The sequence below is a fragment of the Benincasa hispida genome, chromosome 6 (genome assembly GCF_027475165.1).
Source record: "Benincasa hispida cultivar pf3 chromosome 6, pf3_genome.v1.1, whole genome shotgun sequence".
NCBI classification, from domain to species: Eukaryota; Viridiplantae; Streptophyta; class Magnoliopsida; order Cucurbitales; family Cucurbitaceae; genus Benincasa; species Benincasa hispida.
Genome location: NC_143483.1, coordinates 40,023,091 through 40,041,463, shown reverse-complemented (window position 1 = coordinate 40,041,463; position 18,373 = coordinate 40,023,091). Strand labels below are relative to the sequence as shown.

Genomic DNA, 18,373 nt, shown 5'->3' with positions numbered 1-18,373 from the left:
TATCGTGCAAGTGTCGTTCAACCTTGCTCTGCAAAACCATCGTCCATCTACTGCCGTAATTGAAGTTCTCTACTGGGTTAGTGAATTTAATTTTTGTCTTCCATGTTGTGTTGCGTCTGTTTAGGTTGGTTTCGTTTGATCAATCGTCACATTTATAACTGGTTTCGGGGTTTAATCGGTCGCGTCTATTTTTTATTTTGGGTTTCGATGTGTTCTGCATTGGTTGAGGATGAAGAAGATATAGTTAGAGTCAGACAAGGTAGTGGACGAGTTTTGCAAGAGCAAGATGGGCTAGATCGAGACGCAAAAGCGAGATGGGCTAGAGCGAGATGGGATAGAGCGAGACGAGGGAAAGCGAGATGGGCGAGAGCGAGATTAGCGAGAGAGAGACTTTAACAGTAGTTTTTGTTAGTGATTTTTTAGTACAAACTTGTTAACTGATAAATTGAATGTTCATACAATGCAGGAGTAATTTAAGATGTCAAAATCTTTGAAAATTCGTGAAGTTGATAGGTTTCCCGGGCAAGTAACGTGCCTGACTCACGTTGCCAATGCCAACAAGATTGTAAAACAGAAGCTTACCGGAAGACAGTTAGAGATGTTCAAGAAAACAGTTTTTGGTCGCTTTGTAGACATTGAACTTGTATTCAACAACCCACTAATCCACCATATGTTATTGAGGGAAGTGAAGAAGTCAGAAGTAGACTCGATTAGTTTATTTGTCAAAGGAAAGGTCATCACATTTTCGAAGGACGACTTTTTATTGATCACTGGTTTGTGGCGGTCTCCTACGCGAGTTGTACGAAGTGAGGAGTCCTTACAAGAACTTTTGACGAGGTACTTTGGTAATCAGTCGACCTCAAACGCATTCCACTTGAATTTACTTGAAGAAGAATACAGAAAATTGGTATTTGAAAATGACGATGATGTTGTTAAAATTACCCTAGTATATTATACAGAGGTTGCAATGATGGGTAAAAACAAGCAAAAGAATGTTGTTGACCATACTCTATTTGACGATGTTGAAGACATAGATTACTACAACAATCTTGATTGGGGTACAATTATTTGACAGAGGACATTCGACATCTTGAAGACCGCACTGAATGACAAGGTTGGTTTATACAAGGAGAGGGTGAGGGGAAATAAAAATTATGTTGTGAAGTACTCGCTTCGTGGATTTCCCCAAGCATTCCAGGTAGATGTTCCTTAACTTAACTTTATCTTTGGTTTAACATTAATATAGTCATAAATTTGAGTTGTTTGGATTTAGGTGTGGACGTACGAGATTCTATCGTCAATAGCAGGGAACGTTGCCACTCGAAAGAGCAAGGTAGTTGTGCCTCATATATTACGGTAATCATGCTCCCACTCAGTGTCATTCAAAGCACTCGAGAGAGACATTTTTTAGTCTCAAAATGTAAGTGTAATCTATGTAGCCACAATATGTTTATTCGGTAGTTAAAATGTACACTAACCATCTTATCGGGTTCCTTAATGCAGACAAAAGTCAAAGAGGGTCTTGTCATGTCCGATGCTGAGAAGGAGTTTTGGGACACCCCAATTGATAGACAGGCCGTAAGACAAGCACACTCCGATATCGAGAGTTCAGAGAGCTCTAGTAGTTCAAAGAGTGGTAGTAGTTCAGAGAATAGTTCAGAAAGCGGGAAGGTGAACAACAGGGTAATTCAGAAGGTGGAGTGAGGGACGACGAATCTGATGGGGACCAAAACATCCACCAACCTACTTACACCCCTAACGAGGATATGTTTCATGATGTGTTGGTGGGTGACGTACGTCCTGAACCTGAAGAGGAGTGTTCTGTCTCGGAGGTTTCGGGCCACAGGGAGGGAGGCAATGTTGATCCTGATGTATATTCGAACCTGTAGAGCATTGACAGCTCAATATCGAGCTTGGATGCCCGTGTATCGAACTTGGAGACGGACACGAGAGACATGAAACTATTTTGTCTCTATTATAGTCTATGAAGGGTCCCACGGTGTTTGAGGCGACGAGGTCTTCCACTCCACAGACAGGCCACGATGGCACCATGTCCCCCATCCCGACTCTATCTCGGTCACCCACCCAACCTTACGTAGGTCACCTACCTCACCTCCACCTAAGTCACCTACCTTATCTCCACCTAAGTCACTGATCCCACCTCTACCTCTCAATTCATCTGTACAGCTTGATATCACGACCTCCTCTAACACCCTACATCTCAATTCACAGGTATGATCATTATGTGATTCGAAAATTTCTTTCTTCATATTTGTTATTCAACATGTTCACCATTTTATTATATTTGTAGGTTATGGTCGAGAGTAGAAAAACAACACGTAAAAGAAAGGCCGTTGATAAATACACAGCTCTTGTCGAACCAAAAAAAAAAAATAACTTCCTTTAGATCGTCCAACTATTAAATACCCTCTTCTTAAAGTACCTACGATACAGTTTAATGCGACGATCCAATACTCCTTGAAGCATGAGGTTCCAGCTGCTATATTCAAGGAAATGGTGAACTAGATTGCCGATAAGAATACGAACAACGAGGTTTGAGAAAATGCAGTTCAACCATTATCCAAATCCTTTTTCCAGGAGTTGATTGAACCAAGTTCATGGGTTGAGTGTGACGTAAGTTTACGATCCTTGTCCTTTTTACCAAGTACATACAGTTTACTCCCCTCTCCCAACGTATATCTTATTCTGGATGCAGACCCTAAATATCCTATTTCAATTCATGAAAGATAAATTCTATAGGCGACTAGACATGTGTATGGCTCGCTTCACCATCCTGCCAATTGGAATAACGGTAACCATTTACTGCAGTTTTGAATAGGAATACGTTGGTTGACTATTATGTATTTTTAATGTTCTTTTCGCAGTGTAGAGTAATCTAAATTCTCGAGATGGGGTCTACAAACATATTAAGAATAAGTCGACTCTGCATGCTGCCGTAGCATGGGGGGAAGAGACATTACTGGATTATGTCATGGATAAATTTGATGTCAAGTGGTCAGATGTGGACTTTGTATATACGACAACAAACATCGATCAACATTGGATGTTGATAGCATTCAATCTAAATAGAGGTTGGTTGTTCGTATTTGATTCACTATTTTCCATAACATCGAAGAAAAAGCTAGAGTCTTTCCTTGAACCGTTGACTTACACCCTACCATCGCTTCTTCACTACTGTGACTTGAAACGTTGGAAGTCGGACATCGAAACGTCTCGTTGGAAGATATCCCAACCTACCTCTACGAATACACAACACGGTTGTTAGATTATGGAATATTTGTTGTAAAATTCTTAAAACGTTTATTGACGGGTAGTGCCCCATCTGTAATAACTCAGGATAAAATGATTGACTATAGGATGCAATTGGCATGTCAATTGTGGACGAACACTCCATATTATTGACGTACATGTATATTATGTATATTATGTATATTATTAATGTAATTTTACTAACATGTTGCTTAAATTGTTAGTGTAGAACTACCACGAATATAAAAGATTCATTCATGAATAGCCAACAAGTTAAATTAAACTTATAAAAGGGAAAGCGAGATAAGCGAGACATTTGAAGAGATTCATGAATAGACAAACTTTAGTAATCAAACTTATAAGCAAGACATTTTAAAAGGGATTACAAGTGAGAGCGAGATTAACGAGAGCGAGATTCAGAGAGTGAGACGTTTCCAGAATGGTTCACGAATAGCCAACAATTTAATTACACTTATAAAAGGGAGAGCGAGATAAGCAAGACATCTGAAGGGATTCATGAATAGATAAACTTTAGTAATCAAACTTATAGGCGAGACATTTTAAAGGGATTACAAGTGATAGCGAGATTCACGAGAGCAAGATTCGCGAGAGCGAGACATTTCCAGAATGGTTCACGAATAGCCAATAATTTAATTACACTTATAAAAGGAAGAGCGATATAAGTGAGACATTTAAAGAGATTCATGAATAGACAAACTTTAGTAATCAAACTTATAAGCGAGACATTTTAAAAGGGATTACAAGTGATATTGAGATTAGCGAGAGTGAGATTAGTGAGAGCGAGATTGGCGAGAGTGAGACATTTCCAGAATGGTTCACGAATAGCCAACAATTTAATTAACCTTATAAAAGGGAGATCGAGATAAGCGATACATTTGAAGAGATTTGTGAATAGACAAGTAACACATAGAAAATTACAATTTTGATGATTAAAGTGGCACATAAAAAGTTACAGTTTTGAGGATTCGTGAATAGACAAGTGGTACATAGACAATTACATAGACAAGTGGCACATAGACAATTACAATCAACCGACATTTGAGTCATTTGGATTAGAATCAGTAGGTCACCCAGACGTGAGCAGTTCACTGTAGTTTTGCCGATTATGCTCGTAGTTCCCACACATACCATATTTTATTTGTCTGCGTTATTCTCCTCTTGATGATATTCTTTGTACTCTTCGTCGCTTGACCTGTACCACTTTTCTAGGAGGTGAAATATGCTTTTCCACATATCCTAGAGGTCTCTTCCATTCAGATATGTGACCGAGTGGATTTACAGGCTCTGCATAAGCAGCCATGAGGGAGTCAATGCTATAGAATGGACTGCACAAACCATGGATGAGGATGTTTCGTTCTCGCGCAGCCAAAATTGCATGCGAACATGGGATACCGAGTGAGTTAATTCCTTGCATGTGCATTCCTTCGTATGGAGGTTCACAATACCGTCCAATTGATTGTCCCGCACATGGATCCTATAACAATCAATCGGCTCAACTCGATATCGCCTGCCCTTGTCACACTCAGTTGCTAATCGGTTTTCACAGTAGTCCGAGTGTGATGTCGTTCGAGATGCCCAATAATTTCTTTATTCATAAAACCATGATTGGATGAGCCCTTGAACCTGTTCCAACAAGCACATTATCGACAGCCGTTGATATTCTTTGGTTAATGAATTGAAACACTTTGCACTATTGGATGTCATGTTATCGTATCTTCGTTCTGTTTGGTAAACACGTGCCTACCTTTTAAGACCAATATCCTCCAAATATTTCGATACTGCACCCTTTCGAAAAGTACGTAGTTGGTCCCAGTGTGCTTAGAACTCTGACATGCGAAATGCCCTGGCTGCATCCTTGAACATCCCAACGATCGTGTTATCCTTAAAGTTAGAAAGAATATTAGTTTCTAGGTGGTAGGTGCACAATCCATGAAATGCTGTGGGAAAAACTGCACGAATGGCATTGCCAATGGATACCGCTCGATCGGACACAAACACCAAGTTAGAGGGTTCTCCAATGGCACACTTCATGTTCGACATAAACCACTTCCAAGCTCGACCAGTTTCATTATCCACTATGGCATATGCTAGTGGGTAAACTTGGTTGTTGCCATCCATGGAGACGCCGAACAACTTGGTCCCTTTGTATTTTCCTTTCAGATGGGATCCATCAACAATTATCACAGGTCGACAACTTGAAAAACCTTTAATATAAGGTCCTAACGCCATAAACATGTACTTGAAGTGGACATCATTTTCAAGTTCAATTTCAAACCTTGTACCTAGATTCTCCATCTTTAATGCCTCACCATATGCATGTAAAATAGCGTACGACTCTTCTGGAGTACCCCTAGCGAGAGCATAAGCGGTTTCCCTTGCACGCCACGTCTTATTGTAACTTATGTTTATGCCGTACTCTTTCTTCATATCCTCAATGATATGACGAGGTTTATAAACACGTCCTACGCCTGTAAACTTGTCTTTGATTAGTTCACCAACTACCAAGCCGTTGCTTGTCTATGGTCATGATTTAAAATTCCAATAGAACATGTGTGCGACCGCATATACTTCGTGATCTTAAATATGTCACACCCTGGAATTTTCACTGCACGAAGGCTCCACTTACAATTATCCTCTATAAATTTAAGAGTAAACAAAGACTTAGTTGACTTCCTTACCTTATATTCAAAATTATTGTTTATGGACAGAATAGACAATCTCATTTTTAAATCACTCTTACTCAAAAAAATTTGACCAACTTCAACATCTGTCTCAGATGAAAAGGTGCCAATTCCCCTCTATGACATGAAGACATGGAATTCAATCCTGCTGATCTCTCGGTAACAACCATTGCAGGTCTATGCACCTCTGAAGGACCACAGTCCATAGAATTCAATCCTATTGATCTTTCATTATCAACCATGAAAGGATCACGCTCTTCTGAAGGACCACAATCCATAAAATTCAAGTCTGCTGATCTCTCATTACCAAGCATAGTCCGTTACATTGAGTTTCTCTTTCCACGTCCACTGCATAAATGTTGTCATTGTCTACTGATAATGTTGATGGTTGAATGTTCATAGATAATGGAATATCACCCTCTTCTCAATTAAGCTCATATGATGCCTCGTATTGTCTATCTACACCTATACCATCATTACTCATATTCACATTTTCGTCGTGGTATGATTTTAGCGTCACATATAGCTGAACTCTAGAAAGATTGTCCTAAAAAAGAAGGAAGTAAACATCACCGTCATTCCGTATGTACTGTGGAGGGGCTCCAACATACAAATTTTAGTTCTCATCCCAATGACCTCCATATCGAATTAGTACACACTTTTCTATCATCCTATAAAGCAAGAGAACATTTTTCATTAAGTAGATAGTAATACACATGAATCTCTCTTGCTGTTGCTCCCAAGTGCTCCCGCTCTCGCGACTCTCACTCCCAATTTCTCTCGCTCTCGCTGTATCTCGCTCTCGCGCCTTGATGCGTTATGTTATGCGATGAAATAATGGAGTAGAATGCGATGGTGGAATATGCGTTGTGCAAACAAGTTTTCTCAGCAAGTATAAATCCTACTGAGTTGCCTGGTAAGCCAGGGTCGAACACAGCGATTAAGGAAAACAGTATGCAATGGTAATTTTGGATCACTTTATGGTAAAAAATAAATCAATGGGTTAGTTGGTTTGTTGTTTAAGGTATAAAATGTATGTGACGGATTTGAGAAAAGAGTAATTATGCGACAAATACACTGAGTATGTAGAGGAACGGGTTGAGAAGATCTTTAGCTAGCATTTCCTGGGAATGCATTCAAGCTATGCGATCATGCGACAGCAAATCATTTTCCAATACAAATGTGATAGCTCCTAATTTTAGGACGCATGAGATGAATGCGGTAATGTCTATAGAACTTATTCCTAAGTCTCTACTTCTTGCATATGCAATGACGATGCATACAAGAACAAGGCGACCGCATACAATGATATCCTATCTCTAGGGTGCATGCGATGCGTTAATAGCAAACAAAACTTATTCCTAAGCTTCTATCTCTTGACTATGCGATTCTAACCTGACTCTTCCGAGCCTAGATTCTAATCTGACTTTTCCAAGCCTAGATTCTATCTTTAGACTACCCTCTTGAGTATCTCTAATGGACGAATGATGCATACATAATACAAGATAATCACATAAAATGAAGATCTCAGGTTATGCTAGCTAAATGCTTCTCAACCCATTTGACAGATTTAGCTACTCATGTGTAATGTATAAAGAGTGGACAAATATAAAGATGCAATTTCCATTTTATAAATAGGTTCAGAGTACAAAATGACAATGAAAAATAAGGATAGAGAGCCTGGTAGCAATTCCTTGCTTCCCAAGGCTTTTACACTGTGTTATCTCTATTCTGCCCAAAGATGTTCTTGCTTCCGCAAGAGTTGGCCCTCTCTCTGATTTCGACGCTCCCGGCACTCTTTCGAGTTCACTGGGATGATCTCTCGGTGTAATCTCCCTGTACTTGCTTCCACCTTCTAAGTAAAAGAAAAACTATGAACAAGGCTACTTTTATCTTTATGGTGAATTCTGTAAACTGAGCGAACTCTTTCAGTGAAGGTGACCTTCGGTATTTATAAAGCTTCAGGGTGAAAAGCTTTTTCTCTCTTATGATTGCACTGATGGGATGACATTAATTCTCTGTCTGATGCGCCGAATAATTGTCACCGAAAAGTTGAGTGTACTTACTACAGTAGGTCGTTAACGGCTTGTCAACTTAATTCGGAATTGATCGTCATCAGCTTTCTGTCCCATCGTGATTTATTAAGCTTTCACCCAGATGTGCCCACCTTGATGCGCCGGCTCTATGCGGCCACCTTCTTGAGTAGATTTGTTGCGAGTGTAAATGATCTTATAGTCTTGCAGCCGCAATCTCTTATGCGTTTGGACGTTAATTTCTTCGGATCGCATTTCTGTCTTGCGTCAACGTATTTTCCTACATAAAATACATAAGTTAGTTGTTTTAATGCGATGGACGCATGCGATTGCAATGTTGTAAACTTAATGCTTTTGGATGCAATATTGTATATTTTTACCATCGCAATCCTGCATTGTTTTATAACTTAACGTTGTAATAATGTGCATTTCTGCCCATTATCATACCCCCAAATTTAAACAATGCTTGTTCTCATGCATAAACTAAAGATTTTCTTTAGAAAGTCAACCGCCTTCTCTTTCCTAGATTTCTCAAGGATACTTTATTCAAATCCTTTGTACCCAAATCTCCTTAATTTTTATCCAAGCCTCTTAGAATATTTCTAAAATTTAGGGACTGCAAGTTTTGTTAGGATTGGTGTCCTAATTCTCCCAGAGTCTCGTTGTTTTGTAAAGATACACATTGTTCAATGAATAAAATAAGTGTTATTTAATTCTGACATTTACTTATATCCAATAAATAAAGCTTCTTGTTTATCTTATGTGAACTTAAGCATGTATATGTGATATACAAGTGGATCACGCCTTAAGTGATAACCTAAATCGGTCTGTAGTATAAGGATTAAGGTGGGATACCTGATCCTTGTGACACTATGGATATGACCCGCTTTATAGAGGTTTGCAAGTGTTGTAAACTACTACAGATGGTAGATCCTGACCATTCATGTGGAGACGTGGAGCGGGGGTGTCCTATACAAAGATTTGTATAAGACCTGAATCACAAGATGACTAGACTCTGTATATAACGCCATTGATACTAGAGACTTGCATCTTACCTAAACGACCATAGGTGACACGACCTCAATCCTGAGTTTTTGTGAACTCCTGCCTTTGAGGGCGGTCCTTTGATTAGTATGGGTGAGAGTGGCCAGATTGCCAACTCAACATGCCTACCTTTTTGGGGACTTGTCTGATTTGGGAGCTGGGAACTCAATCCACAAGATGGAATTCAATCCTTTTCCGAAGTAGGGATAAGTAGAGAGATTGCTCCTTTAAAGGCTGATGGGCTTGAACATAGTGGCCATAGCTTCTCTTTGGAAGAGAAGACTCAGTCATAGTAGGACTATGACTTATGTTCATTAGAGGGATCAATGGTACTTAAGGAGACAGATGTAACTACAGGGACATAACGGTTATTGGCCCAGCTGTACTTACGAGCAATCTATGAAAGGTTGTCGTATTGCTGATTGGTTAAGATAGACACATAATATATCTGTACTGAGTAGAGTTCAACTGTCGGTCTTTAGTGGAGTGCCTGGCAGTTAACGGATGGTGGATCCCATGACTAAAGAGTTTAGTAAGTTATTCATGTACCATTGGTGCTTCGGATCTACAGGCCATAAGGTCCCCTTGGTAGCTTGGATTCATGTTGAGGATCAATTCTTGGTGTTGATTTGAAATGTTCTAATTGACAAGAGATATTTTGATTATATATGATATAATCAGTATGATGTATAAGATATATCTAGTGGAGGATTGATGTAAATGAGATTTACATTAAGTACCATGGAATAGAAAAAGAACTATGGTTTATATGTTTCATAAGAGGAAATATTAAAACTATAGGTTATAAATATAGTATGATAAGTTGGTTATCATTTATATTTATAATAATATTAATTATTAGATAATGGTAACCGTGAGTTTAAAAGGAAATCGATTTCCTATTTTGAAAAGAAGTTTTACAAAAGTTTGAAAAGAACTTTTGAGTTTTCTCTCGACGTATAGAAACTCACGGTGGCCGTCAAGTAAATACAGATATACTAAACGACGGCTGGGCGAGCTAAACGATCGTGCAGGTGCGAGCTAAATGATCGTGTAGTATTTACTAAATAATCACATAGCTTTGCTAGACGACCGTTGGCCCAAAGTACACGATCGTGTAGAGTCTGTAAGCAACAGATCGAGCTAAACGATAAAGCTAAACGATCGCATAGCTTTTGCTAGACGATCGCATAGCTTTATCTAAACGATTGGGCATCGACCTATACGATAGGTCTCCACCTTCTCCCACTTACCCAGTCGTGTATGCGATCGTTCTTTCCTTCGTTCGTCTGCCTCATACCGAGTCCGAACAGAGCCCACCCTCTGGATTCTCACACCGAGAATACTGAGGTCGCCTTGTGATGCGTTATTTTATGCGATGATATAATGAAAGGTATTGTGGTGATGGAAAATGCATTGTGTAACAAGTTTTCTCAGCAGAATATAAGTATAAATCCTATTGAGTTTCTTGGTAAGTTCAGAGTCGAACTTAGGGACTAAGGAAAACAATATGTGGTGATAAATTTTAAGATCACTTTGCGGTAACAAATAAATTAATGATTGGTTGATTTATTGTTTTCGGTGTAAAAATTATGCGACGAATTTGAGAAAAGATTGATTATGCGACAGATACACTGAGTATGTGGAGGAACAGGTTGAGAAGGTCTTTAGCTAGTGTTTCCCGAGGATACATTCAAACTATGCAATCATGCTACACTCATGCGATAGCAAATCATTTTCCAATGCAAATACGGTAACTCCTAATTCTAGGACGCATGCGATGAATGCGATAATGTCCATAAAGCTTATTCCTAAGTCTCTACTTCTTGCCTATGCGATGATGCAAGATGCACACAAAGACAAGGTGACCGCATACAATCATAACATATCTCTAGGATGCATACGATGCGTTAATTGCAAACAATGCTTATTCCTAAGCTCCTATCTCTTGATTATGTGTTTCTAATCTGACTCTCCCGAGCCTAGATTCTAACCTGACTTTTTCAAGCCTAGATTCTATCCTTAGACTACCCTCTCGAGTATCTCTAACGGACGAATGACGCATACATAATACAAGATAATCGCATAGAATGAAGATCCCGGGTTATGCTAGCTAAGTGCTTCTCAACCCATTTGACAGATTTAGCTACTCATGAGTAATAAACAGAGAGTGAATAGATATAAAGAAGTAAATTCCATTTCTATAGATGAGTTCAAAGTACAAAATGACGATGGAAGATAAGGATAGAAAGCCTGGTAGCAATTCCTTGCTTCCCAAGGCTTTTACACTGTTAACTCTATTCCGTTCAAAAGATGTTCCTGCTTCTGCAGGAGTTGGCCCTCTCTCTGGTCTCAACGCTTCCAGCACTCTTCCAAGTTCACCGGACGATCTTTCGATACAATCTCACTTCCTTCGCTTCCGCCTTCTAAATAAAAGAAAATCTAAGAGCAAGGCTACTTCTAAATAAGGGGAAAATTCTCTAACTGTCGAACTCCTTCATTGAAGGTTGCCTTCGGTATTTATAGAGCTTTGGGGTGAAAGGCTTTTTCTCTCTTATGATTGCACTGATAGGATGACATTAATTCTCTGTCTGATGCGCCAAATATTTGTCATCGAAAATTTGAGTGTACTTGCTACAGTAGTTCGTTAATGGTTTGTCAACTTAATTTGGAATCGACCGTCATCAGCTTTCTATCCCATCGTGATTTATTACGCTTTTCACCTGGATGCGCCCACTAAATTGCGCCGGTTCTATGCGGATATCTTCTTGAGCAGATATTTGCGAGCGCAAATGACTACATAGCTTTGCGGTAACACAATCTCTTAATGCGCTTGGCCGATGATTTCTTGTGATCGCATTTTCCGCCTTGCGTCAATGCATATTCTGCACAAAAATACATAAGTTAACTGTTTTCATGCGATGGACGCATGCGACCGCAATATTATGAACTTAATGCTTTTTGGACGTAATCTTATATATTTTATCAACGCAAATCTGCATTGTTTAATAATTTTGCAATGTAATAACGTGCAGTTCTACCCGTTATCACCTTGTTGGTAGTGTCAGACTCAACTTGATGCCATCGAGGTTTTTTGGAGGCCGTTTGTGTCGCTGAGGACGAGCGCGGTGTTCGTTTGTGTTGCAGAGGAGATCGCGACCGAGAAGATCGTTGAGGACGAGCGCGAAGTGTTCGTGCGGTGTTGTGGTCGTGTAAATCGAGCGCTTGTGGTTGCTGTTGTTCAATCATTGTGCACATAGGAGCATGGAGACACATCTGCTATTGTTCGTAGAGTTTGTCTCCCTTGTTCATTTGTTGTTCATGCTGTAATTTCTGCATTATAATTGTATAATTATTTGTATTCAAGTCGACGGTAAATGTATTGTTGATTCATTATTATAATTTGGAATAGTCTTGTTTCGCTGCTCACTGAAATCCCGATTCCTATTTCCTTCAATTGGTATCAGAGCTAGGTTCTCTGATATTCCAAATTACAGATCTGAATTGAACGTGTTTTACAATCGCGGTGGGTTTCTACATTTGTAGTTAACTGTTTTCTGCATTTGTGGATGAATGTGATGAACGTTTCGAGTTTAAATTGCCTTTTTGTTAAAGCTTTCGGTATTACAAAGTGTTAATTGTAAGGGGGCCCTGTGTTTTTGGGCAAAATTAACTTTGCAATCGAGTCTGTAATTCGAAAAGTTCGAGTTCGTCGAGTCGTTTGTGATGAAGCTTCGGCGCATGGCGATGCGGTTCTCAACGAAAAAGAAGATCAAGCATTGGTCGGATCGTGTAGCCTTAGGTAAATGATCTTAGGGATTTTACATTAGATTTTTCGTTCTAGACGATCACATAGTATTTTCTAATTGATCGTTTAGCTAATGCTAAGCGATGGGGTAAATCGTTTACCATATCACGTAGCATTGGTTGTGCGATCGCGTAGGTGCTGGAGGTAGGCGATCGTAGTAGGAGCACGCGATGCTCGTCATTTAGTAGAAGGTGCACACTAGACGATCGCGTAGTTAGCAAGCTTCATCGCTTAGTTACTACTTATGCGATCGTGCGTATGCAATACGGAGGCGCTAGCTAAGTGATCGCTTAGGCGATGGTGCTTCGCGGCATCGTAGCCGCTTAGACGATCGCGGAAGGCAGGCATCGTGCGGAGCGTGCTAAGCGATCGTGTACTTCAGGCTTCATCGCTTAGTAAAGGTACATGATCATGTAGTAATAACTAAACGATCATTTGGATTTTTCTATATGATCATATAATAGATGCTAAACGATCGTTTAACTCTAGGAGCGTTGGTAAGCGATAGAGCAAAGAGTTTGTTTTATCGTGTAGACGATCGCGGGGAGCTTAGTACACGATGGATGGTTGGAGAACCGATGCTTTGCCGAGTGGTTCAAAGCCCGGTTCGCCTGTTTGAACCGGAGATTCCTTGTCTTTGTAATAGTTAGTTTCTCTTTTGTGTTTCTAAGGCAATTTCACCCGGTTCATCATCTTTTATTGCTTATACATGTGATGTATGGTACTTATATGCCAAACTATTTATCATATAGTTCAAAACCCACCTTAGGTTATGCAATTATTCATGCATCATGTATTATAAATGTTATAATATTGCATGAAAAAATTACTTGAAAGCATGTGCATACATCATGAAATATAAGAGTTATATTTTGCATGCAGTGAGCATTATCATGTATCATCCTTTTATTATAAATGTTATAGTCTAAGGGTGAATGAAAGCATGTTTTGCTTGTTTCATTGCTATTTTGTATAAGTGTTATATAAAAGAAGTAGCAATGAATGGACAATTCATTGAGCATGACACTTCGGCTGTTTACAATCGTTATGAATGCCTTGTATGTGTTAGCTTAGCATTGTGATGGTTATTTCCGTTCATAAGTGTTATAAAGGAAATTAGACCTAAAATCAATAATTCAGAGTTGCATGCGGACTTAGGGTGAACTCAAGTTTTCTAAAAGGGTTTTAAAATTGGATTAAGATAGACCTAAGTTCAAGTGGTTCTAAAGAGTTCAGTAACCTAGATTAATCTTTTAAAATCGGTTTAATAGGATTAAATTGGTTGGAATAAAAGATTAAATTTGTTGTAAACCTATCTATAAGGGACCTTTTATCTAAGGCGGGTTCTGGCTAGGCTGGGGTTCTTAAGTTGACGGAAACGTAACACCCCTACCTGGGAACCTACCTGGAAAGGTGAATTAGATAGATTTTCAACAAGCATGCGACGTTTTGGTCAAAGACTCTGTTAAAGAGTTTAATGGATGATGATCAAAAGTTGTTCAACTATCTAAGGTAAAAGTTACTCTTGAGAAAACCTAAAAGTCACTTAGTTAAAATTCTTAGCCGTGTTTTTTCTAAGTAAGCTAAACCCTAGGTTATAAAATACTCAGTGGGAGGAGGAGGCGTATCAGATATGTCTATGATTCTACTCACATTTCCCCCTATATGTTCACACCATGAGATTCATGCTTGGCCTCGAGATGCCCCAGGATGCATCCCCCTTCGGATGGTGTTTGCATGAGTCAATATCAAGGTGAACGGAGAGAGTGTTTATAGTAAGTGGGTGAAAGGTGTGTGCCAACACGTCCTATGGTCTTTGTCATTGGTTCACATCGTGAGATTATTCTGTACGCCCTCGAGTCACTTTCGATGCGGCCCCCTTCGGATGGGTTTTTGTGTAGTTGGACAATATCAAGGTGAACTCTAGAAATGGATAGGGTTGCTTTAGGTTTTGCCCCAATCGGATTTTTCCCTTCGGATTGGCCTTTTAGGACGGACCTCTAGGGCTTAAAATGGCGGGTCACACTTACGGGAGATTTTTAAGTAAGTTAATGATCTCTTGGCCAAATCAATGATGGCTAGTCATTATAGGAACAAGAGTTGTTCTGGTATTAATGACTAGTTGAGATCTTCTCAATTCAGAGGAGGGATAACTAACCTCCCATCGACGACTTTTGTCCTAAACCTTTGAAGTGTCATTGCGAAACTAGATGTCACACGGGGTCCATGTTAGTTTTGCTAAAACCTTATTGGATGTTGTTTTGTTTTACAATGGGTATTTTCTTAAAACCTAACGTAGGTCCATGTGTTTTTCTTTTCAGCAACTCGTTAGTATTTCCGTTTAAAGCTTTTAAAAATTATTGATTTCTTACAGTGGAAAGAATCGTGTGAAACAAATTTCGTGGCAAACGACCTCCATCCCACTACTCTCCAAAAGAGGAGATAAGACAGTAAATATGATTTATTGGTCTTGGAGACATGTCTGGTAGAGAATGATGATTCTGCCTGGATCCTCAATTCAGGTGCTACCAATCATGTTAGTTCCTCTTACCAAGAATTGAGTTCCTGGAAAACGTTGCCACAGAGAGAGATGACTCTTCGAGTCAGTAATGGTGATGTTGTTTCAACTGTTGCTGTAGGCAGGCTAAAGTTATTTGTTGACAAGAAACGTTATCTGTTACTAGATAATGTTTTTGTAGTTCTTCATATTAAGAGGAACTTAATCTCGGTTTCTTGTCTCATTGAACAAGGCAATGTCGTCTCCTTTTCTGAGAATAAAGTGTTTATTTTCAAGAATGGAATAGAGATTGGTTCTATTTCAATGGAAAATAACTTATATGTATTAAGGCCGTTAGTCATAAAAGCCTTGTTTAACACTGAAATGTTCAGTACGACAACAACAGCTAAAAAACCAAAGGTTTCTCCAAAGGAAAATGCCCAACTTTGGCATCTAAGGTTAGGTCACATCAACCTCAATAGGATTGAGCAGTTGGTGAAAAGTGGACTTCTAAAGAGTTTAGAAGAAAACTCCTTGCCGGTATGTGAATCATGCCTCGAAGGCAAGATGACCAAACGACCTTTTACTGGAAAAGGTTACAGAGCCAAGGAAGCCTTGGAGCTTGTACATTCAGACCTCTGTGGTCCGATGAATGTTAAAGCTCGAGGTGGGTATGAATATTTCATCTCTTTCATAGATGATTATTCAAGGTTTGGGTATCTCTTCCTAATGCAACATAAGTCTGAAGCCCTGAACAAATTCAAGGAGTATAAGAATGAAGTTGAAAACTTGTTAGGTAAGAAGATAAAAACACTACGATCTGATCGTGGTGGAGAGTATATAGACCTCCAATTCTAGAACTATATTATAGAACATGGGATTGTGTCCCAACTCTCGGCCCCAGGTACACCTCAGCAAAATGGTGTATCAGAAAGGAGAAACAGGATCTTGTTGAACATGGTTTGGTCTATGATGAGTTATACTCATCTTTCAGACTCGTTTTGGGGTTATGCAATGCAGACTGCATGTTATATCCTAAACACCGTTCCCTCAAAAAGTGTTTCTGAAACACCTTTTGAGTTATGGAATGGCCGTAAAGGTAGTTTACGCCACTTCAAGATTTGGGGTTGTCTGACACATGTGCTAGCGACTAACCCAAAGAAGTTGGAACTGTGTTCGAAGGTTTGCCTCTTTGTAGGCTACCCTAAGGAAACGAGAGGAGGATACTTCTATGATCGAAGTGAGAACAAAGTGTTTGTTCCCACCAGATCGCTACATGGGTTTCACTGAAGCCCAAAACATCATTACGAATGATGGGGTCGATGAGCCTTGTGTTTACAAGAAGATCATAAACAACTCAGTAGCTTTCCTGGTACTATATGTGGATGATATCCTACTCATTGGGAATGATGTAGGATATCTGACTGACATTAAAAGTTAGCTAGCTGCCCAGTTCCAAATGATAGATTTGGGTGAGGCACAGTATGTTAGCCCTATCTCAAGCATCGTACATTGATCAAATGTTAATCAGGTACAGGATGTAGGATTCCAAAAGGGGTTTGTTACCTTTCAGGCATGGCATCGTTCTGTCTAAGGATCAATGTCCTAAGACACCTCAAGAAGTTGAGGAGATGAGACGAATTCCCTATGCTTCTGCTGTAGGAAGCTTAATGTATGCATTGTTATGTGCTCGACCCGACATTTGTTATACAGCAGGGATTTTCAGTCGATATCAGTCCAATCCAGGATTTAATCACTGGATGGCGGTCAAGACGATCCTCAAGTATCTTCGGAGAACAAGGGTCTACATGCTTGTGTATGGAGCTAAGGATCTGATCCTTAAGGGATACAACGTTGCTGATCCTTTTACAAAGGCCCTCATGGCTAACGTGTTTGAGGGTCACCTGGAAAGTCTAGGTCTGCGGGACATGTGGCATCTTGTCTAGAGCAAGTGGGAGATGATACTAGGGGTATGCCCTAGTTTATTGTATGTCGTACATTTTATATTGTATTGTACATTAGTCTCCCGAATCATTAGGACAAGTGGGAGATTATTGGGATTGGTGTCCTAATTCTCCCGGAGTCTCGATGTTTTGTAAAGATACACATTGTTCAATGAATAAAATAAGTGTTATTTAATTCTGGCATTTACTCATATCCAATAAACAAAGCTCCTTGCTTATCTTATGTGAACTTAAGCATGTATATGTGATATACAGGTGGATCATGCCTTAAGTGATAACCTAAATCGGTTTGTAGTATAAGGATTAAGGTGGGATACCTGATCTTGGTGACACTATGGATACGACCCACTTTGTAGAGGTTTGCAAGTTTGTAAACTACTACAGATGGTAGATCCTGACCATTCGTATGGAGACGTGGAATGGGGGTGTCCTTGATAACTTGTAGAAATACAAGTTATTTATAATGTTTTATTTAGATATTGCGGCTAAAAGAAAGAAAAGTTGCGTCAATACTATATAAATTGGCTAAGAAATGCCAAAATTATGAAATGTCGTCAATACACCCACTGATAACTGGCAGAAATGCCATTTATTATAAGCCTTTTATTTAGAATTATGAGGGCTAACAGGTAGAAAACACAGTGATAATACTTAGAATTTGTGAAAAATTGAGTTTTGCATCGATAAGCACCTAAAACCTCACTGACCCAATATTATGCGTCATTTCATGCCAAAGTGTCTATTTTTGTAGCTGTAGCAGGAATCAAACACATGCGTTTGTAATAAGCAATCACAGACAAATGCATGTGCTGAAGCTAGGCGACCGCAAAAAACGAACGCAGATGGCAACCCCATGTGTCCAACGTATGGAAGTTTCAGTAATTGCATGCGTCCAACACATGGAGAATGCGGTGAACAAATAAAGATTGCGGCCACGGATTGACAGCCATAATAGAAGATCGCAAGATGGGTAGAACGCATTGATAACTTCAGCTAAATTCAGCTCAGACGCATACTTTGAGAGTATCAACAAGATAAGGCGAGTGACAATGCCC

At 39.4% G+C, this 18,373-nt stretch overlaps 2 protein-coding genes across 2 annotated transcripts; one reads left to right on the top strand and one right to left on the bottom strand.

Moving 5' to 3' along the window:
- Nucleotides 1-478: 478 nt before the first annotated feature.
- On the top strand, nt 479-1,704 carry LOC150035653 (uncharacterized). Its single transcript, XM_090314385.1, has 3 exons — nt 479-1,058; nt 1,274-1,356; nt 1,504-1,704. The coding sequence occupies exons 1-3, from the start codon at nt 479-481 to the stop codon at nt 1,702-1,704; spliced, it is 864 nt and encodes a 287-aa protein (XP_090170511.1).
- Nucleotides 1,705-5,109: 3,405 nt separating this feature from the next.
- Nucleotides 5,110-6,286, bottom strand: LOC120079232 (uncharacterized). The gene is made up of 2 exons (XM_039033394.2): nt 6,047-6,286; nt 5,110-5,808 (listed from the first exon to the last, which is right to left on the bottom strand). Exons 1-2 carry the CDS (start codon nt 6,284-6,286, stop codon nt 5,110-5,112), a joined length of 939 nt encoding a protein of 312 aa, XP_038889322.2.
- Nucleotides 6,287-18,373: the final 12,087 nt, after the last annotated feature.

Bases quoted from the DNA above. Each gene is read 5' to 3' on its own strand.
- LOC120079232 (XM_039033394.2), bottom strand. From the start codon at position 6,286: ATGCTTGGTAATGAGAGATCAGCAGACTTGAATTTTATGGATTGTGGT. The intron at 5,809-6,046 runs GTCAAATTTTTT...TCATGACCATAG, and splicing joins TGAGACAGATGTTGAAGTTG to ACAAGCAACGGCTTGGTAGT.
- LOC150035653 (XM_090314385.1), top strand. From the start codon at position 479: ATGTCAAAATCTTTGAAAATTCGTGAAGTTGATAGGTTTCCCGGGCAA. The intron at 1,059-1,273 runs GTACAATTATTT...GTTTGGATTTAG, and splicing joins CTACAACAATCTTGATTGGG to GTGTGGACGTACGAGATTCT. The intron at 1,357-1,503 runs GTAATCATGCTC...TCCTTAATGCAG, and splicing joins GTTGTGCCTCATATATTACG to ACAAAAGTCAAAGAGGGTCT.